The 21,691-nt window shown below is 52.6% G+C and overlaps 2 protein-coding genes across 5 annotated transcripts in view; one reads left to right on the top strand and one right to left on the bottom strand.

Annotated features, from left to right (window-relative positions):
* The window catches only part of ZHX3 (zinc fingers and homeoboxes 3), a 31,424-nt gene extending 22,174 nt beyond the window's left edge, over window positions 1–9,250 (top strand). For 2 of the 4 annotated variants that reach the window (XM_042883620.1, XM_042883621.1), the window contains exons 3-4: window positions 5,020–7,942; window positions 8,816–9,250. In XM_042883620.1, the coding sequence (XP_042739554.1) occupies window positions 5,176–7,942; window positions 8,816–8,826 (2,778 nt within the window). In that variant the 5' untranslated portion in view covers window positions 5,020–5,175 and the 3' untranslated portion in view covers window positions 8,827–9,250. Of the gene's footprint in view, window positions 1–361; window positions 430–5,019; window positions 7,943–8,815 lie in introns of those variants that run through there. The other 2 variants (XM_042883622.1, XM_042883623.1) reach the window with 2 other exon arrangements.
* Window positions 9,251–14,116: 4,866 nt separating this feature from the next.
* The window catches only part of PLCG1 (phospholipase C gamma 1), a 29,984-nt gene continuing 22,409 nt past the window's right edge, over window positions 14,117–21,691 (bottom strand). The window contains exons 19-32 of the mRNA XM_042883665.1: window positions 21,304–21,484; window positions 20,946–21,023; window positions 20,129–20,232; window positions 19,813–19,909; window positions 19,659–19,731; window positions 19,017–19,174; window positions 18,491–18,587; window positions 17,933–18,157; window positions 17,317–17,465; window positions 16,156–16,270; window positions 15,756–15,917; window positions 15,558–15,646; window positions 14,967–15,154; window positions 14,117–14,590 (exon numbers count right to left, since the gene is read on the bottom strand). Coding sequence (XP_042739599.1) covers window positions 14,548–14,590; window positions 14,967–15,154; window positions 15,558–15,646; window positions 15,756–15,917; window positions 16,156–16,270; window positions 17,317–17,465; window positions 17,933–18,157; window positions 18,491–18,587; window positions 19,017–19,174; window positions 19,659–19,731; window positions 19,813–19,909; window positions 20,129–20,232; window positions 20,946–21,023; window positions 21,304–21,484 — 1,759 coding nt within the window. The 3' untranslated portion in view covers window positions 14,117–14,547. The remainder of the gene's footprint in view (window positions 14,591–14,966; window positions 15,155–15,557; window positions 15,647–15,755; window positions 15,918–16,155; window positions 16,271–17,316; window positions 17,466–17,932; window positions 18,158–18,490; window positions 18,588–19,016; window positions 19,175–19,658; window positions 19,732–19,812; window positions 19,910–20,128; window positions 20,233–20,945; window positions 21,024–21,303; window positions 21,485–21,691) is intronic.

The raw sequence follows: 21,691 nt of genomic DNA on the forward strand, positions 1-21,691 counted from the left end.
TTGGTTTGATGTGTGTTGTGTTTTTTATTCCCGACGTTCTGCTGAAATATAGCACGCAGCTTGTCTCTGAGGGGGGCACGTTGCCAGTAGTCTAAAGGTTATATTATCCCAGTGACCTATTTTTATACTCTAATCGCGTTCTGTTTCAAGCACCCCTCTCCAGCTCCCATCTCGCTCGGGTTTGTGCTCGGCTGAAAAAGAGCGGAGATAATTACCTTTGGTCCCTGGGTGCCAGCACACAAAGGCAGCCTCTGCCCAGGTAACAGAGATGAAGGCACAGTGCTGCTATTCTGGAAGTACAGCTCAACCCACAGCCTTGTCTCCTAGATTGGAAATGGCTTGAAACAGGTCAATGAAATACGTGCAGGATGGAGGAGAGGTCTCTTAAAGGCACATTTGAAATGGAGAGGTGCAGCAGCCTATAGAAGGGTGAGATCCTAATGAATAGCTTTCTTTCGCTGGTCTGAATGAAAATGATGCCTGTCTGTTTGAGGCCTGCCAAGGAATGGAGAATGCAGGCGATTGTTTGGGCCGTGGGGTCCAGTGCCTTCAGCCCAGCCATGCAGTGCAAAGCCAGGCTTGGGCTGCAGCGTGCCCCAGCAGTTGGCATAAAGAGAAATTGTTCCTTAGCACAAATGTTTGCTGTGCGATGCTGCTCGCAGCTCGAAACTGCTGCAACCGGTGCGTGTGTTTGTACATTGGTGTGGTGTGAGATAATAAGACATGGAGAGGCTGTTCCTGCCTGCAGGACTTGTCTGGAGCTGCTGGTGCTTTGTGGCTGGTTGAGAACACCAGCAGTGGCAGAGCCCCAGTGATCTGCACTGGTGGGGAAGGTGTCATGAGCTGTCTGTTCATGGGAACTTGCGGTTCCCTGTGGGATTAAACCCAGCAGAATGTTGTGTGCTGGCCTTGCTGTGTGCTGAGACCAGGCTGCTGGTGGCAGGTCGGTGGCACTGCTGTCCCCGTGCTGATGAGCAGCAGCCGCACTGCTCGCAGCTCCCTGTTGGGGTGTGATGTGCTGTACGCCCTCACCGCATGTTGTGTGGTACCCAGTGCCTGCGACTTGAGGCCCATGGCTGCTCAGAGATGTTGGGGACAGATCTCACCTCTCCTATGTTAGTCTGGAAACTCCAGGAGCCTGTGGCCTTCCTGCCTCCTGCCAGCCCCAACAGGGCATGTTTTGGCAATAAGCTGGATAATTAGTGTAACTGGTAAACTCCTACATGATTTCTCATGAAAGGACTAAAATGAAAAACAAATGTTAATGACTAACCCAAGAGGAAAGAGCCGTGGCACTGCAGGGCCAGTGGCAGCAGGAAGGGCTGCGTCCTCAGGGCTGCGTGCATCAGGTGCTCCCTCCCCTGCCAGCACCCAGGTGACTGCACCCCGAGCTGAGGCAGGACCGCCCTTTGGGGAGCAGGAGGTGGCAGAGGAAAGGACCAGCCCTGGGCTGCAAGGCTCAGGGATCTCCCCTTCGCTGGGCTGTGGCTGCTGCTGGAGAGCTTCAATGACTCCCAATGGAAGGATTGCTTCTTCTGTGCTGTGCGGCAGGTAGTAAAGGGAAAGCTCTCAAGTGTCAACTTTTCTTCTTCCTTTAATTTTCTTTTTCCATATTATGCTATCAAGTGGGGCCCGCAGTGTTTCAGCTGAAAAACAAGCTGCTGTTGTTTGAAGTGCCAATATTGCGCTTGGCTCCGCATGAGACAGAAACATCAACTTTGTCCCTGACCTGGGGAGCGCGTCTGCCTGCCTAGCAGGCACAGAAAGCGTTGAGAAAACTGTTATTTTACTTCTATTTTGGTGCTGATCTTTTTTTTTTCTTCCCTGTAAGTGAGCATTTACCCTTCGGCAGAGCTGCCCGCAGCAGGACTGCGCCATCCGACGTGTCCCTGGTGCGGATGGCTGCTGGGTGCTGCGGAGTGGCTTTCTCCCTGTTGTTTCTAGGGGAGGTTTGCAAAAGGTCACCGAATTAATCTTCTAACTGAGGACCTTGGCACCGCGCAGAATGAGTGTTTTGCATTAACGACCTAACTCATTAATTCACTGAAACATTTAAAACCAAACCAGTTGTATCCAGCCAAGCTGGAAAAAGCTGAAAGTTCATACTCAGCAGTGCCGATTTCGAAACCTCCCTTTGTTAATCTCTGCAGAAGCACAGTTTCTGAAGCTCTGAGCTCCCTCTGACTGCTCTCTGGGCATTGTTCTCCCAGGCGATGCAGAGCGGCTGTGGGGCCGGTGGTTCTCCCTGGCCCAGTTGGTTTGGGGGCTGCCTGGAGCAGAAACTCTGTACTGTGTTCTGGGACTGGGATCCCGAGTTTAACAGTTTCCATCTTCCTTCTCCATTCCTTCTTTCTGAGCAACCAGACCTGGCCCGAGGCTCCTGGCTGCCTGCCCGTCTGCTGTGAGCTCTCTGAGCATCTCTGATACCAAATTCCTCCGCTTGAGGTCAGTTTGCCTTCACATTTCCAGTGTGCGAGGCAGGTTTAAGTCCATGGGTCATCGGGTGGTGGCTGCTGCTTGCTGTGCTGCCTTGCTGTGGAATTAGCAGGTGTGGATTGGAGAGGATGATCTCTCTTTCTTCCTGTCCGCAGGGTGGATATTGCATTCAGCTCATCTTTCTTCCAGTTAATCACAACGTAATGCGTAGGAAATCAAGTTCTTCTCACATGGCTGTGCAGATGGGTCTGAGGCATTTGCAGTGGTGGCACGCTGAGCTCCACCGTAAGGCTGCTTTTTAATTGCACAATTTTTCTGCTGTTAATTTAACCTATCCATTAAAACAGCCTTGCTTATTTCAATGACAGAGATCAGCGAATTGTGCATTCTGTTATATATTATTGCTGTATTAAAGAGTTAGTACATTCCAGAAGGTGAGCAGTGAATAAAACATGCTCTTAACATGCGGTTATGCAACTGTTCCATGGAAATGAAGCGGACAAACAGTACACTCCATTAATTTTTTTTACCAGTAAATTGGCACTGTGATGCACTTCCAGCCAGATTTGCAATCTGTGTTCTCAGGTGGCATTAATATTGGATCCCCAGCAGGAGAGCTGCGTTGGCTGTGCTGCCCTGATTGCATTTTTAACAAAACTCATCGGAGAGAGTGCTGAGCATGATGCAGGCGTGCTGGTAAATGAAACAGAGAGCTTTCAGGTTCTCCATAGGTGGGACAGACCGCGCACATTTACCCAAAATAATACTGACTGCACGCCCTGAAGAGGCACTCTGCTAACGAGACACAATGGGGGTCTTTGTGTATCTGGGTTGCTCTGTATCAAATTCACTCTGTTGACAGATAAAATATAACCTTTTTGTGGAAACTCCGTAGCCGCAACATGAGCTCTGTCTGGGACTGGAGCTGCCTCCAGAACTGGGGGTGGATGCTGAAGCTGGGTCTGCTGGCAGCTTGCAGGACGGGGCCGGCAGTTCCTCCCTTCCCTGTATCAGAGCTGCAGGGTGAAGCTGCCACGCCATCAAACTCCAGCCTCTAAAGGTGTATTTCGTAGCCCTCAGACTGCTCTTATTGTTTTTTTCCTAATTGACTCAACTTGGAAAGGTCACTGTACCCAGCTAGATTGTGTAACATTTAAACTTAGCATCAAAAATGAGGATCCTGGGATTGGTGTCAAATGGATGCTGTTCCCTGCTGAATAGCAGAGCCCATTCATAGTCATCCAAGTATTCCACTTGCGAATGCTCATGAATAACTTTCTGGCCTTCTGTAAGGGAAGGCTGGCCACGAGGAGGTGGGAGAGGAGCAGCATAAAGCAGGTATTGAGAACGCACAGCTCCCACCATCCAAATCCAGCACGCAGCTTTAAGGCTGTTTCGTTTATAGATTTGTGAAAGTTATGATTTCTAGCTTTTTGTGAAGCTCTATCACAGCAAACAGTGTTTCCCGATGCCAGTGATGACTAACGCTATTTACAGGACTGTTTTGTAATCTCAGATCAGCCCACATTAACGGGAAGTTACGTTTTCCCATCAGTCTTTTAAATCGTGCCCGAGAGTTGCTGAGCCCAGAATTGCCCATCCGGGCTCTGCTGTTTGCAAGCTGACATCATTTTTTCCAGAACAATATTTCAAAAACTTTTAAAGAAGTACAGATGGAGGTCAGACTGTACTTCCTCGGTTTGATTTTAGCACTAGGATTTCATATTGCTCTGTCCTAAAAGCTGCCATCAAAATGCAGCAGTGTTGGCACTGCGCATGCATCACAAAGTCATTTCCTATCTGTGTTTCTGTGTGCACGGTGCAGCACTGTATGTGGTAGAGGAGCTCTGGGTGCCCAGCTGCTCTGATGGGGGGAGGTGCTTCTGGGCTCATCGGGCAGGATGGTAAGTTGGTTATTTTTTAGTTCAGGTTTTTTTTTTTTTTTTTACAAGAGTAAAACTGATTTTCATCAGGTGTTGTGATGGGAAGCAGGCAGGAGCCCAGGAGGCTCTCCCGGCACGCTGCTGGTGTAGGGCATGGCAAGGGGACATCCTGGTGTCTGTGCTCCTCAAATGAGGACTTGGTACAGCCTATGAAAGAGGCACTGCACAGTTGTGCTGCACAGGTAGGAAAATTGCATTTTGCTGCTCACTGCAGAGCTGAGCAGTGGAGTGGAGCTGAGCGCTCACAGCACCATTCCTTCACAAGAGATTCTGGGGAAAAAAAAGTCTTCAGCTCTGCCGTGCAGCACCCATGGGTGCTTACAGCACTGCTGTGGTGGAGCTGGGTGCTTCGTGTTAAAGGATGGAGCTGGAGGAGGTTGGGGTTGTGAGCTGGACTGGGAGGGAGCAGCAGGTCAGCTTTGCTGCCACAGTGCAACTTGTTCCTGCTCGTGTGTTTGTTTTTCAAACAGGTAATTCATAGTCTGTGAGTCTAAAAATATGGGAAATCCAAGGTCAAGTTATTTTTTTTATTTTCCAGCAAAAAGCACTGAAAGTGATTTATTGAGTGAAACGGTTAAATACAGTTGTGCTTTGTGTGATGCCAAGGGAACTAACCCTGCCTCCCTCTCCTTGTCCTCAGGTTCAGTGGCAAATATGAACATTTGTCAACATTTGACATCAGCTCCTTGGGACATCATGAATTTGCTGGAATCTAGAAGACAGAGCACTTGCAATAGCGCTTTTTAAATGTTAATTTAATTTAACTTAAATAGTATCATCCAGATTAATTGTAGCGATGGCTAGCAAAAGGAAATCTACGACTCCTTGCATGATCCCAGTAAAAACACTGGTGCTTCAGGAAACTGAACTGGAGACTGTTGAAGAGGAACCCGAAGGAACACAGCAAGATGCTCCCACTGAAGGGCTGGCCTCGAGCAATGCTGGTGCCACCACCAGCAGCAGTGAAGCATTGTCCAACGGGTACCGCAGCATCACCGATGGGGACTCTTACATCTGCAAGGGCTGTGACTTTGGGTCTCAAGACGTTCAGCATTTCTTCGGGCACCTGGACTCTGAGCACTCGGACTTCAGCAAAGAACCCACGTTTGTGTGCGTTGTGTGCAACTTTCTGGTGAAAAGCCATGAAGGGCTCTCACAGCACAACGCAGAGTCGCATGGCAGCGAAACGAGCTTTGTCTGGAGGGTGGCTAAGCAGGACAGTTGTACGGTTGTGGAGCAAAGCCTTGCGGAAGCTGCTGGCAGCCATGACCCTCCGGGAGAGGTCCCTGAGGAAGTGGCAGACGGTCAGTCTGAAATCATCATCACCAAAACCCCCATCATGAAGATAATGAAAGGCAAACCTGAGGCCAAAAAGATCCACACGCTGAAGGAGAATGTGCCGAGTCAGCTGGGTGCTGAGTCGGAGACAAAGGACGGAGAGGCTTCGTTCACCAGCGGCTCGGTGCCGGTCAGCCAGGCCACCACGAGTGCCACAAAATCATCTCATGTAGTGAACGGCTCCATCATTGGAAATGTGCCCGTTCTGCCAGCGGGTGTTGCACAGCTTGTTTCACTGCAGCAGCAGCCTCCCCTGCATCAGCAGCTACCTACGTCCAAGTCCCTTCCCAAGGTGATGATTCCCCTGAGCAGCATTCCCACGTACAATGCAGCCATGGACTCCAACAGCTTCCTGAAAAACTCTTTCCACAAGTTCCCCTACCCCACAAAAGCTGAGCTCTGCTACCTGACCGTGGTGACAAAATACCCCGAAGAGCAGCTGAAGATCTGGTTCACTGCTCAGAGGCTGAAGCAGGGCATCAGCTGGTCCCCAGAGGAGATAGAAGATGCCAGGAAGAAGATGTTTAACACGGTCATCCAGTCCGTGCCGCAGCCCACCATCACAGTGCTGAACACGCCTTTAGTTGCCAACCCTGGCAGCGTCCCACACCTCATCCAGGCAACTCTGCCGGGCCACGTGGTGGGGCAGCCCGAGGGCACGGGCGGGCTGCTGGTCACACAGCCCATCACGGCCAATGGGCTGAAAGGCACCAGTTCCTCCTTCACCTTGGCAGTGAGCTCTGTCCCCAAGCCCCCACCGGCAGCTCAGCACAGCACGGTGAGCTCCGGCAGCGCCTCAGCACTGAAGGTGGTCACAGCCACCCCGTCGGTGCTCACCGCCTGCCCGGCCATCTCCTCACAGACCTTCCTGGATCCCAATGTCTTCAAGAACAAAAAGTCTCACGAGCAGCTCTCTGCCTTGAAGGGCAGCTTCTGCAGGAATCAGTTCCCTGGGCAGGCTGAGGTCGAGAGGCTGACAAAAATAACTGGCTTGTCTACAAAGGAGATTCGGAAGTGGTTCAGTGACAGGCGATACCACTACAGGAACGTGCGAGGCGGCAGGGCCATCTTCCCTGGAGACAGTGCTCTCGACTCTCTGCCTGAAATTCCCTTTGAGGTGCCTCCCAAGGGAGTGGAGCTGACGCCTGCGGCCATGCCAGTCTTGCAGCACCCGGGCAGGCGGCAGTCCTGGCACCAGGCACCTGACTTCACGGCCACCAAGTACAAGGAGCGCGCGCCAGAGCAGCTGAAGGCCCTGGAGAGCAGCTTTGCCCAAAATCCTCAGCCCCCGGAGGAAGAGGTGAATCGCTTGAGGGGGGAAACAAAGATGACGCGGAGGGAGATCGACAGCTGGTTCACAGAGAGGAGGAAGAAGAAGGTGGCGGAGGAGAGCAAGAAAGCGGAGGAAGCAGGGCAGCAACAGGAGGAAGAGGCTGAGAACGGCCGTGGGGAAGGAGAAGACTCTTTGGATGACCTGAGGGCCCTGGGTGAGAACTGCTCGCTCGATGCCTCTGCCAACAACCCCAACTCAGCCGAGCGCAAGGTGAGTCCCATCAAAATCAACCTGAAGAACCTCCGTGTGACAGAATCCAACGGCAAGGGAGAGGCCCCCGGCACCACTGCAGGTGAGAAGGGGGACAGCGGCAGCAACCAGCCCCCCAGCCCTCCCAAACCCAAACTGAACTTTAAGAAAACAGCCCAGCAGCGGCACTTACTGAAGCAAATGTTCGTGCAGACGCAGCGGCCGACCAACCAGGAGTACGATGCCATCGTGTCGCAGACCGGCCTGCCGCGGGCCGAGGTCATCCGCTGGTTTGGTGACAGTCGGTACGGCTACAAGAACGGGCAGCTCAAATGGTATGAGAACTACCGGCGGGGCATCTTCCCCCCCGGCCTGCTGGAGGTGAGCGCGGCGGGGCGGGAGGTGCTGGAGGAGCACTACAAGAAGCACAAGGCGCTGCGTGAGGATGATCTGCCTGGGCTCTGTGAGCGCACCCAGCTCAGCGCCCAGCAGGTGAAGGTGTGGTTTGCAGCAAAGGTGGAGGAGGAGACCCGGAGCACCTCTGAGGATGCCTTCTCCAGCAGCGAGCAGTCGGGGAGCCAGAAAGGGCCACCTGATGCTGGCTCGGAGGTGTTGGAGAACAGCGAGCCCTGGGAGCCGGGCGGTCCGGAGGGGGCAGCTGAGCCCCCTGGAGCCCCTGTCCAGCCACCTGCCACACAGCTCGGTAAGGACCGATGTGTGCTGGGGGGATGTGTGCTGAGCACTCTGCTTCCCACTGGAAGCTGAGGCTATTTGGGTTTAAACTGAGGAAGCTCTTCCCTGGGTAAGGGGATCGTGGCAAGGGGGTAGGAAGCAGCCAGCTCCAAAGCCACATCCTGGCTTTAGGGGTAAAACCAGCAGATGTGCTTGTCCATATACCTTCCTCTGGGGGAAAGTGGCCTTTAGGTTTATTTCTGAAGTGGTGGCTGTTTGAGAAGGCAGAGGTCTGACTGCTGATTGCCAATACTCACAGCAAGTTCTCCCATGGCCCTGGGCAGCACACGTGCCCTTGTGTGCCCACACTCCATGCCTGTGCAGAGCAGAGCTTCTTCCTGTCCCACTCCTGTTTTGAACCTCTGTTGGCTCATGTGATGTGAGCATTATTATCTGGAGCATGGCAAGGCCTGGGCATTGAGAGAGACTGCAAAGAAGGATGGAACAGGCAGGGCCAGCATGGCATGTACATCTGCTGACCTTATCCCTTCTCTAGAACTTGCTTTTGAAAGGCATGTGTGGAAGAGGGGAGGTTTCCACACAGTGTCCCTGCTGGCACCCTCCAACATGGCCTTCTGCCATACAGCAAGGTCCTGAGGCCTGACAAGACACAGAGGTTCCTTCTATGTCCTTCTGCTGGGCAGGACCCAGCCCTGCTCCCAGAAGGATTTTGGGTGTCCCTCTCCATCCCAACTGGATGCTGGGCTAGCTTTTCTCTGCAGCTGCTCCATCAGGGCTCCTGGTTTGCTATCATGAGGTGCACCTACACCCCCTGTTCCCTGCTGCAGGCACCTGCGGCATGCTGGAGCATCTCTGATACCTGTATTGTTGTTTTTTTTTCTAGAAACAGACTGAACTCAAACCACTTGTCCCAGAGGATCCACTCTTACCTTTGAGAAGTTTTTGGTCTTTAAGAAGTTGATGGGCCAGTCTGATACAGACGTCAGGAACAGGACACGGTGATAAAGCACTGCCATAAATGAGACCTTTGAGTGCAGCACGAGAGAGAGTGCGAGTGTAAACTGGGCACTGAGTGCAGAGCTCTGGCCCAGCCCAGGAGACGGCTGAGGGCTGGCAGAGATGGGGGCTGTGGGCTCAGCTCACGCCCAAGAAATAGGATGCTCTTGTTTGCTTTTCAGTGGACGAACTTTCAGATTTCATATTCATATACCGATGCCTACAGCTGCCTATACAAGCATAACGAATCTCAGACATTGTGTAAACAAGGTCATTGCTTAGATATGGACTATTATGGCACACTACATTTTTTTCATCTGTCCGTTAAGGTGTTTGTTCTCTAAAGGCTGGCGTGGCTGCATATAACCTCTCTGCCTTTTTCATTCCCTAAGCTCTGGCTTTGAAGAGTTCTGCAGGATGCACACGTGTATATGTGTGGGTGCATGTCAGAAAAGGCACCTGAGAAAGAAGCTGCCAGTCTTGCACTGAGGCCAGGTGGGAGCTCAGTGTTCATCCCGAGGGGTGAGGTCAAATTTAGCATTGCGTACTCTCCATTAAGCAGCAGCAAAACCAGGAGAGGGAGTTCAGTGTTGTTTGTCCCTTGTTGGCCAAAAGCGTGTTCCCTTTTGCAGATGGAGACTGACTGCAGCAGGCTGTTCAATCTCCAAGTCTCCCTTTAATCACTGAGAACTAGCACATCATAATTTTTCCATCCTGACCTGGAATCCTTTTCATTGTTCGGAGAGAACAAGCTGTTCTTCAGAGGACAAACAGAGAAGCACAGAGCTGCTGAGAGTGGTTCAGGCCATTGTTGTCTCCAAGGGCTCTGTGAGGCAGCAGCAGTCGGGCAGTTTCCCACTTTCAGCCCTGTGTGACTACAAGCGATCCTCTGGCAGTGGTGCTGATAACTTCAAGTCTTTGCTTTTTCCACTTTTTGTTTTGTTCCATCCACAGCAGTTCTGCCTCCATGTGACAGAGCCAAGCATTTTTCTCTGTTAAGCTCTCTGCTTCCACACCCTGCTCCTTTTTGACGTGCTCCTCTTGTCTCAGTGGTTGCTGCGTGATGCATTTTTCAGTATCCCTCCCTAACAGAACACAAGGTCTGGAGGAGCACTGAGCAACAGCCCAGCCAAGTGCTGTGTCAGACCATCCTGTCGTAAACTAATCACTTCCCAGCTCAAAATTGGTTCCATGTCTTGCCTTCACTTTTGCTCTTGGAAGACAGCTCCAGAGCTCCGCTGCCTTTGAATGGTTAGAAACTTTCTTTAAATTTCTAGTTTGAATTAATTCGTGGCCAGTTTGTTCCTGGTTTGTTTTGGAGCCAACATTGTCCCTTAACTTAAATAGTTTTTGGTGTTTACCCGCTGATGTATTTATGGAGAGTAGTCACAGCTCCTTATTTTTGCCAAGCTTTTTTTCTGTAGAAGGGTTTTATTTAGTGAGAGCTTTTTAATGTGGGAGACTTTATTGTTAGTGGTAAATGATATTTATTAGAAGGGTGGGTAGCAAGCCTCAGAGGATCAGATCCAGAAATTTACAAAAAAATCTGTTTTAAAAACAAAAAGCTCTTTCAGAACCTCTTCCAAAGATGGTGTCTGATTTCTACCTTTAATTGCTTTTGCTTTTCCAGTTCGTTCTCTGTCCCCTCTTCACGAGGCTGCCCAGCGTTCTGGCAGAAGCTCTCTGTGCTGCAGGGGGTTCTCACGGTACATGCCTGCCTGCTGGGCACTGAGATGCAGACGTGTTGTTGTAACCCCCTTAGCAGTCACAAATCCTCCCCAGGATGCCATGAGCTAGAGCAGGCTCTGATTCCTCTCTGCAGCACTGCTGCCTGCATGCCTTGGTCGGAGGCACAGCAGCGATGCCACCTCCACCCCACAATGCCCAGGTGATGGCGGACAGCGGGGTGCTGCCAGAGACAAGGCTGCCAGAATGGAGTGTGAGTGCATGTCCAGTGCTGCCTTCAGAGAACAAATGCAGGTAGGTAATTTACTATTGTCTATGTACGTGCAGGTTTATTTAAGTACACATATATACAGTTCAGATATGCCATTGATTCTTTATTGCATTAAGAGGTACATTAAAAATGTACACTTCTACTAACTACTCGCTATATAAATATGTTGGGAATGTAGTTTGCCCATTCAAGGCGGTTTTCTGTGGGATTTTGGTGTGCACTTATAGGCCTGTGGCTAATTGGAAGAGTGATCCCCGCTCATCTACAGAAATGCTTAAGGATGATGGTGTGGAGTGGTCCCTTGAAACTGTTTTCCCATGCACTAGCTGAAACGTTTTGCACTTGGGTTGTTTTTTGGCCAGTTTTCCAGCAAATTGAGAAGCCTTGCAAGCTAGAAGGAGAATTTCCCGGTGTACACAGAAAAACAGCCTTGAGGGTTGGAAGCTGCTGAGAGTTCTGAGCTTTGTCTGCATGCATTCATAGAAGCACAGCAGGAGTTTTCTTTCTTTTGGGGCAGAGGAATTCTAAGAAGTGGTTCCATGCAGGCTCCCCCCATCCGCAGGGCCGAGCTGTGCAGGGCGGGGAGATGTAAGGACAAAAACCAACATAAAAAGTAACCGAGTTTGCTTTCTGACTCCCACACGTTCCTCCTTAGCTGCATTTTTAGTTGACTTGAAATCTCTGTGGAAGTATAAGCTGAACGTGAGAGGGTTTAGCTCTGTGGTCCTCTGTTTCCCCTATCATTTATCTATCATATATCTATATATGGGGATATATCTATCCCCATATCAGTTGTGAAGCTAAAGAGAAGCAGGTGTAATCTCCAAACTGATTGAGGTTAGGGGCAGGGCATTAGAAATTGTATGTTTGCATCTGGAACTTAAATAAAGGAGGTGGCTCAGCAGTCCCAGAACAGCTGTCTTGGTGGTAAGGGCAGGTGTCACTGCAGCCCTGCTCTTAGCATGAACATTTATCATCATCGAATCAAAGATGATGTCTTGACTTGAAAGGAGGAAAGTAGGATGGAGGTCATGTAGCCAGCATCAGTAGGGAAGGGAAATTACTTTCTTCACCTCAGCTGTGCGTGAGCTTGGTCTCAGTAAGCACAGCAGTGAGCATCCTTTGTAATCCATATGAATCTTGTTACTTCTGTCTCTGAAGCTGCTTAGATTCAGGTCGCAATCCAATTGCTTAATAATCCGAGACCCTGATCTGTGCTGTGCCTGACTTGCTTACCTACAGGGCTCTGGTTCTCCCAGTGCAAGAGTCATCCATATCAGCAGCCAAGCTGTTTCATTTCCACATTTGCTTTGTGTTCTACGTGGGTTGCTAATTCTTCTGCTCCCTAACTAGCATCCTGGAGATCATTCCTTTTAAAAAATTATTATTTTTTTTGAAACAGAACACTAAACCATGATTTTCGGGCTCCTGTTTCCATTTGCCTGCAAGCTGAGCAGTGCTGCCCATCAGGCTCACAGCCCTGGCAGGAGTGGACACAGCCACATGTCCTGCAGCACTCACTGTCAGCACACAGAGCTCCAGTGCAGGTATTTTAAGGTGGCTGCGTCCCCTCCTGCCAGGGTTTCCTCTTGGGCACTGCTGGCAGCTGTGATCTGAATCCCCCCGCAGCTCAGTGCAGAGCTGCACCCTGGCCAAGCAGTGCTCGTGCAGAGGAGCTGCAGGGTATCTGCTTGGCTGATGCTAGGCTGGTTTTGCATTCCGTGTTTGGGCCACTTATTGTGTATTTGCTAACGAAAAGTAATGATTTTTGGTCATGGGGGAAGTTTTGCGCTCTTCCTTCCCTACAGTCCCTCTCTCAGAGCCAGTTCAGAGATGTGACCAAGATGTTTGGAAGCTGCTGGGGTCACTGGGAATCAGAAGGGAAGGATGACTTCAGCACTTAGGCACAGACTGGAACGTTAATTTCTTTCTCCTGCTTCCAGATAACCGTGGCTTCACCTTTCAGATCCGTCTGATTCAGCTCACTGCATAAGCTCCATTTTAATTTCTCAGTTGATCTCAAAACCAGCAGGGAAAGATTAGGCAGTGGAGATGGCCTTGCAAGCTCTACTTTGATATTTTTTTTTTGCAAGTTTAGTTTGTGCTGTGTCTCCTGCTGGCAGCAGTGCATGCCAGGAATACTGCACTGGCATCACAAGCCATTAGAGCAGAGCAAGTGAGCGCTGTTACCGAAGCAGCAGTGGTTTTGCCTTTCTTTTTTCTCACTGCCTATTTCAGCAGAGCGCTCTGCTGGCCGCCCTTGGGCAGATGTGGATGGTGCAGCCAAAGCCATGGATGGAGGGCAGGTCAGGAGGGCCCTTGCTCACTGGTGCTAGAGAAGGTTGGGCTTAGGAATTCATGGCATAGAAAACTTCTTGCTAAAAATTGCACTTTCTGTCTGCCCCATCTGGCTGGCGGTGTTCATGGGTACGTGGCTGTGATTCCCCTTGCACATACTAACATTGCTCTACAGAGAGACTTTGGGAGCAGCGTGTTGATCACTTTGTTTCTCAGCAGACCACAAAGTCAGCCTAATGGGGTCTTTTTTTTTTTGCTTGGATTTATCCAAAGGAAAATGTAATTGTAGCTGCACCGGGACCTTTCATAAGGGTGGCCGTGCAGCTGGGGGCAGAGCAGAGGCTCTGCTGTGTCTTTGTACCAGGGGGTTCCAATTCTTACTGTTTTTAAGACCACGATTTTAGATGGTCACCTTGGCAGCCGGGCGAGACAGGAAATAGTTTTTACTTTTCATAAAGGTTTTAAAGAGAAAACAAAGACAAAAAAAAACCAAAAAAACAACAAAACAAAACGAAAGTGAAGCTGCCTGTGACTGTGGGCTGTGGCTATGACTTGGGCTAGGGTAGCTTGCACTGCTATGGACTTTACTGCTCTCATTCTGAGGGCACGAACTCCCTGTAGCAACAATGCCACTTCTGAGAAGTGAACGGCAAGATTCCCTTCCTTTTGTATATGTGAACGTGAGGGTGGGAGAGGGAAAGAGTTTGCTTGTACAGTTTGTTGAAATGAAACCAGACATTTTTGATTGTTCCTAAATAAAGAGCGTAAAATACAAACGAGAGTCGGCTGCTGATTGAGAGGCTGCATCCCCCCCAGCCCTGCCCCCCTTGCAGCCAAACAACCTCTGCTTCTTGCCCCAGCTGTAACCCTGGGGCAGCTCCTGCTCGTTCCTCCCAGCACATAGGAAGGCAAGGGCAGCAAAATGAGACAGTGTGCACGTAATACTGACACGTTTATTGGACTTTAAGCTAGTGGCCATGGAGCTGCAGGGCTGCTGCTGCCCTGGAGGCAGAGTACAGCCCTGTGCACACTGAGACAGTGGGTGGAGGGCTGGCGGCGCAGTGCTTGGTGCTGTTTGCCCAGTTCCTTGTGATTACAGTTTTGTCTCTCGCCTGGCGGCTGGCAGACTGTGCACATCCATCCACTTCATTAAGGGCTTGGTGGTGAAGGTGGGTGGGTGTTGGGGTGGGTTTTTGGTTGTTTATTTTTTTTCCTTTTTTTTTTTTAGTTCTCCACTTGAACACACTTCAGCAGAGAAACTGGAAAAGCTGCCTGAAAGTAGGCCATAGCAGTGCCGTTTCCATAGAAACCAGTTCGCAGCGTGCCCTGAGACTCACAGGCACAGGAGGTGCTTCCCGCCGGCCCTACAGCCGGTTGTCCCCGTTGACCCTGGTCCTTCGCAGCGCCCTGCGGGGACACAGAGCACAGTGCTTCCAGGTCCTTTGCTGCATCCCCACCCCAGTTCTTTGTGTGCCCCACACTGAGCTCCCACCACTCTGAGGTTTCTATTCCCAGCTCCTATGCCCATGCTTGAGCAGCACAGAAGCACAAGGGCATGGAGCAGCTCACAGCACCCCTCCATGCATCCCCCGCTGTGCGTCTCATCACCCCCACCCCGACCCATTAGCAGTGAACCCCCTAAGCCTTGCCATTACTTCCCAGCTTAATTCAGGGTTTCCAGAAGGCAGACAAAGCTGCAGCTCAGCCCTAGCACGAGACTCTGTTTCACAGCCTGCCCCCCAAGGACCCCAATGCTCAACGTCTCCCCTGCTTGCTGGCCCACCTTCGCTCCCGGCTCTCAAAGTGCTCCGCCAGCTGCTCCTGTGACACTCGGAAGTCCTCAAAGGGCTGCTGGTACCGCACCTCGAAGGAGCCCTCCCTGGCTCTGCTGGCCAGCAGCTGGCTGGCCATGTCCCCACCTCGCTCCCGCAGCACAGAGCCACCAAAGAGGCTGATGTCACCATTTTCCTGCTTGGGTCAGAGCACAGGACAGTGAAGGGGTTGGGATGGTGCAGAGCTATAGGTAAGGCTGCCCTGAGCCCCAAAGATAACCTGTGGTGTCCCAGGCTTCCAGGTGCACCATGGGCTCCCATCAAAATGGACTCCTAGGTTGGAAAACACCCTTGAGCTCACTGAGTCCGACCACTAACTGGACCACCCTGCTTCTAAGCCACATCTCCTACTGCCACTACCTGCAGGGACACACGACCACCCAGGGCAACCCATTCCATTGCATGACTTATATGTTTCTTTGATTTCTTCACTTATCTCCAAGAGCTCTTCCCAATGGCCCTGAGCCTAGGGACTGGATGGGAGCAGAAGCCAGGACACCACAGCTGCCCACTGCGGGATGGGTGCAGCAAGGCCCTCTCACCTTGCTGGGGAAAATGTCGATCTTGACAAGCAGGGAAGCCAGCTCCAGGTTCTCACTGTAGTTGTTCTTCAGGGGTACGGCTCGGAACCCTGCAGCACACACAGCCCCACGCCATTTGCAGCACAGCTCCTTGACTGCCCCATGCTCAGCAAACGGCTGAGCACCAACACTGTGCACACGGCAGCCCTGAGCCCTTACCCGTCTTCAAGCCTTTCACCAGGAAAGTTGCCTGGGCCAGGAAGTTCTCATCACTGAACATGTCCTCCTCATACACCACAAAGCGGAGGAAGGCAAACTCAGGGTTGCTGACCTGGAAGTGGAACTGCTTCGGGCTCCAGAGGGGGTTCAGGCCATTGTCCGCTGTGCACAGAACGCTGCCGTGAGAGGGCAGCCCCAGCACAGCTTTGCTCCTTCCACCTTAAAGGTGAGGGACAGAGCCTGCAGCCCCATCTCCTCCCTTGGTGTGGAGGTGTCTGAGCATTACCCTCAGCCCCCCCCCCCCCACTGCTGCCAAGACCCTGCTAGCACATCAGCCAGCAGAAGGGCTGCATCGGGGGGGAAACCAACCCACCCATGCCATCTCTCCTTCCACACTCACCCACAATCTCTGTTTTCTGCTTTGCGTTGTCGTACTCTGCCCCAGAAACCTCCACCTCCACAAAGGGACAAACGATTCCTCTGCCGTTTTTGGGGAGGTGCCGGGCCCCCAGGACCTGGGGAACAGAGACTGAGTGAAGGCTGGGAGCCAAGGAAAAGACTTGTTTGTATACACAGAACTTTGCTGTCTGAATAATTCCCCCGCCTGGGCTGCACTAAGTGGAGAGAGATGCGGACGCTTGGAGGGATGCTGCTCCCAGATGTGGAACTGCTGCATCTCACCAGTCTTACCCTGAAGCCAGCAGCAAGGCAGCTCAGCTGTCTGCAGTCCTGCTGCAGCTGCACAGCCCAGCTGTGACCACAGCATCACTCCCCCAAGCTGGGCTCAGACAATAGATGGACCTTGGCACTGGACCCCCATGGCTTCATCAGAACTTCTTGCTCCCATTGCTTTGGCTGAAGGAAGCTGTTCCTCCCCTCTGCCCACAGCAGTGGGTGCTCAGCACAAAGGACAACCTGCTTCCTCACAGCACAGCTCCCTGCTCCTCCTGCCAAGGGCCATATGTCACCGGAGTTGGGAAAGAAGACACTGCCAGCACCATATCACGTGCTTTGAGTCATGCTGTGCACCAGGCAGCTTCTCCATCCATGAAAGCTGGCTCTGGTGAGGACACCAGGCAGCTTTGCCAGGGGACAAGAAGCTGAGCTCATCTCTTCAAGGAGATGACTGTAGCATGGGGTCCCTTGATGCCTGGAGGCTGCAGCTCTACCCTAAGATGCAGGAAGATTTTAGGGGGCAGTGCTTTGGTAAATGGAAGTCACAGAGAAATGGTGCTGGGGATTTTTAAGGAGTTATGAAACGGATGGTGCTAACGCCGTGCCCTCCCCAGGCAGAGCAGTGGCTCTGTTGGGTGCCCCAGCCTTGGCCAACATCTGCAGTCCAACCCTATACAGTAGGAACTGGGCTGAAAGGCTCCCCGAGGGGGTTGAGCCCACAGCAAAGCAGCCACCTTGAGCCCTTACCAGCACAGGGGTTAAGGCATGGCTGTGTCACTGCTCTGGTGGGGATGTGGCACAGCACAGTGCATGATTGCCACCTGCTGGCACCCCACAGGGCTCGGGGTGTCCTGCCGCAGAGCAGCAGCCACAGGCTGGCTCTCACCTCGATGGAGATGGAGAGCGGCTCGACGCCGCGCAGCGTGCTCTTGTCAAAGGGGTCAAAGATGTCGTCCCGCATGTTGGCCGGCTGCAGAACGTACCCGCACTGCCCGCTGGACAGGAACAAGGCCTGGTTCATCTGCATGGGCTTGTCTGGGGAGCACAGGAGGAAGGAGGTGAGTGGAAGAGGTCATGGGATCACAGAATGCCTTGAACTGGAAGGGACTTAATTGATCACCTAGGTCCTAGGCCCTTCCCATTTGTGTTCTTTGTGCCTTGCATGAGACTCAAGCTCCCAGAACCCTTGTGCCGCACAGCCTTGCTCAGTGCACACACACATTGCTTGCATTCTGCCCGGGGGACGTGTGATCCACAAGTCATCTCCTTTTCCCCCCCTCCCTCTCTTTTCAGCTTATCAAACCAACCTGCAAGACATCTCAATTCACAAAAGCAATGGAAAGCCCAGCAGAAAGAAATATAAAGGTCGTTTTTTCTGGTGAGTCTATGAGCGGGCTCCCAGAAGGGCCTGGCACACAGAGAGGGGGCTGCAGGACCCTCCTCGCCCCAGTGTTTGCCACAGGAGGCATGTGAGGACCCCCTGCCCTGCCTGCTGCTCTCACCAGGAGTCTGGAAATTGAGGGCCACCAGCTGGCTGCCGCAGATCCACATGGGCAGGGGGTCGTAGTTGGAGGAGTCGAGGCGCTGGCCCTTGGGGTAGATACGGGAGAGCTGCAGGCGGTTGTACTGCAGGAACTTCTTGCCTTTGATCTTGTTGACGTACTTCTCTGCCTTGGTCTCAGGGAAGGAGGACATGTCTCGGTAACAGGCCCTCTCTGTGCCGATCTCTGGGAGGAGACAGAGCACATGTAAGCCAGGAGCAGTGGTGGAAAGCAGCCGCTACGGAGCGATCCAGCCCCTGGACAGGAGCACATTCCTATTCCAGGCACCTCCACCAAGCCCATCCCAGTGCTGGCTCAGACACTACCAGGCACATGTAACCCCTCCTCTGCCCTTAGAAGCATTTGATGGATGATAAAGACTGGAGGCTCCCTGCCCCCCTCCCTGGGGCTGCTCCAGATGGTGCCACATCTCTGCAGCAGTGCAATGGAACCTTCACAGCTGGGTCTGTACCACCATAGTGGCTGCCTGTGCTGACCATGGGCCCAGCAGGTGCTCACTCTCTTCATCGAAGGGCACGGGTCGGCAATAGACCACTAGCTCTGAAAGCTCCAAGGCAATCTTCTTCCTCCTCTCCATCATCTTCCCTTCAGAGAGCTGCCAGGAGAACAGAAAGGTCTCACAGAATCACAGAATCATAAAGACTGGAAAAGACCTATAAGATCACCAAGTTCAATCCCAACCCACCCCACCGTGCCCACTGACCACGTCCCTCAGTGCCACATCCCCACAGCTCTGGAATACCTCCAGGGACAGCGACCCCACCACCTCCACGGGCAGCTGTGGCACTGAATCAACACTCTTATCAGAAAAAAAAAAAATTCCTAATATCCAGCCTGGCACAGTTTAAGACCATTACCTCCTGTCAGGGCAGCAATGTGGGCCAACCCAGCTCAACAGCCATGGTCAGCTCTGCGTGGAGATGCTGGCAGCCACCTCACTGCTATCCTCACCAACCAAACCTCTCTTTGTGCAACGTGGAAATCCTTGAACTTGGCTCCACTGCCAAGGGCTCTCCAGACTCACCCGTGCATCAGCTGTCTGGGCTGCCTCCCGGATCTTCTTCACCCAGTCCAGCAAGTCCTCGTGTGTATCGGCTGCCACATCAAGGGACAAGCGTGACACAGAGGCCATGCTAATGGAGAAGACAAACAGGCGGTTGTTCTTTCCCTCGGGGCGGATGGCTGCGTGGGAGAGGGAGCAGAATTATGGTCATGAGCAGAATGGTCACACCACAGTGGGAGGGGACAGGCACTAAGGGACCTCCATGACCAGCCCAAGTCTGGGAACTAAGAGGAGAAGCTCCTCTTTCCAGCCTCTTGCAGCCCCCTGGCATATTATGCAATGCCTTCGGGGCTTGTGGGATCAGAGAGACATGGCAGAGCAGATTCAGAGCGCGCTGGAACAGCTCCTCAGCATAGCACAGAGGGCTGCCCCCTGCCACCAAATGTTTGGGTTCCAAGATGTCCAACACCCAGCATCTGAGCCCATCAGGCATGCACAGTGGCCATGTGCTCAGGCACAAGGTGCCCAGAGGCTGAAGCCCTGCAGCCTACTAAATCCCTCTACCGGAGCAAAGCATCTCCTCCACCCCTTCCTTGGGGCTGGATCAGATGATCTCCAGTGGTCCCCTCCAATCCCTATGATGCTGTGGTTCCCAATTCTCACCAATCTGGCAAGACGGCACATCCAGGACACCTCCCAGCAGGTCTCCCAGGGGGCTGTTCTCATCCAGCTGCTGCTGGGAGCAAAGCACAGCACTGTCACCAGGCACTGCATGCTGCATGCACACGCTGCTCCCAACTGCCTGTCCCCAGCTCACCTCCCGCTCTGGCTCCAGGCTGCTGGGGCTGCTGATCTCCTCCACATAGTTGGAAGGGAACCACAGCTGCTTCTTGCCACCATAATCCCCCCTCCACCTAGGGAGAGGGAAGGAGACACGTCAGCACCCACTGGGGACCTCAGGTCATGCTGGCTCAGCATCCCAGGTGACAGGCAGATGCTGTGCCACCCACAGGGTTCAAGAGACTTGGGGCTGTGCAGCTTGTGGGCAATGCGCACCCCAAAGGGGACACACAAGGTGACACCATGCTTTGATTGCATTCTCTAGGGAAAAAGGAGGGTCAGAACTGACTCACCAGCCTCCTTCCTGTTTCTCCACATTCTGAATGATGGCATTTTTGGTGAAGGTGAGCTCATCCTCCCTCTGCGCCTTGTAGTCAAACAGAGCTTTGACTGCACACTACATAGAGAGGGGAGTTCAGTGAGCATTGGACATGGCACAGGGACAAGGAGGTCACCTCCCACACCATGGGGGTATGACGTGCCAAATAACAAGGTTTTTGGGAAATGGAGGCATTTGCTGAATGCTCAGGCCCTGGAAATACTGAACCCTATAGGGGGTTTGGAGCTGGGGCTGGGGCAAGCTCTGCAGTTTGGCTGGATCAATAGAGTGAAATTCACAGCTGGAGGCTGAGGTGTCCTCCCTGAGCCACTGAAGATGAAGGCTGAAGTGCCACAAAGGTGTCAGAAAGAAACTGCTGCACAGTGAATTTCTTCAGGAAGCCTGCAGACAAGGGCAGGCACAGTGCCACCTAGCCTGGCATGCAAAAGCCAGGAAGAACTCTGATTCATCAATCATTTAATTTTTAACTGAATAACAAACCCAGACTGGCCCAGATACTCAGCCTAGTATGGCTGAGCTGGAGAGAAACCCAGACTTCATCTTCCACAGAGTTCTCAGTAAGAACATTTGTTTGGAGATGAAACTCAGCAGCTTTGAGAGAAGAGCAGATGGCAGCAGAAGGGATTGGGTCTTATCTACCCTACAGAAGGTCCTCCCTCATCCTCACTGACCCCTGCAGAGCCTAGGAGTGCAGGGTGTGATGGGGATGGGGAGGGGGCTGAGGGGAGCAGCCAGGCCTGCAGCTTGCAGCATGCTGCAGTGGGACATACCTTGAAGGTCGGCATGGGGTTGGCCTCTACATAGAAGCCAGGATGGCGTCCCTCATAGAGCGCTCCATAGTCCGGCTCCTGCAAAAGCAAAGGCCAGCAATGAGAGCTGCAGCTTGGCAGGACGATGTGGGCCTGCCTTAGTGGAGAGGGGGAAAACACCCCAGGGAGGGCACATTGCACTGCTGTGATACTGCACAGAGCAAACATGCACGGCCCACACTTCCCGGAGCCTTGCTCAAGCAACAGACAGCAGTGGGGCAATAAGAGATGGGTACACAATGCCACTCAAGGCATCAGCTCACAAGCCACCCATGCAGCACCCCTTGGCTTTGCCCTTCTGAAAGCTGCCCACACTCACTGCTGTCCCGATCTTCTCCAGCGTCTCCTCGTTGATGGGGTACCTCAGCTTCATCTTGCGGTACAGCGGGTGCTTCTCATAGTAGCTGATTAAGTCCACCAGGCTCTCGAACTCAGAGTTGCCCAGCAGCACAGTCTGGCCTTCCTGCTGCACACGGCAGTGCTTGATTTTCCCTTCCGCCCTGGCATGTGGAGAGGGAGAGAGGCTACTTGGCACGTGGCCGAGGATCTGACCCAAAATCAAGGCACCCAGACTGGCTGCTGAGTGCAGCCATCTCCCAGTGCAGGTGTGTCACCCCTGTGGTATCTGCATGCCACTAGCACCACTAGCACTGGAGAAGGGATGCCCCACAGCATGCAGGGCAATGGGGACATGAAGCCAGGTGCCC

This window comes from Lagopus leucura, unplaced genomic scaffold (genome assembly GCF_019238085.1).
Source record: "Lagopus leucura isolate 7727_CA_CO unplaced genomic scaffold, USGS_WTPT01 Super-Scaffold_100039, whole genome shotgun sequence".
Classification (NCBI taxonomy): domain Eukaryota; kingdom Metazoa; phylum Chordata; class Aves; order Galliformes; family Phasianidae; genus Lagopus; species Lagopus leucura.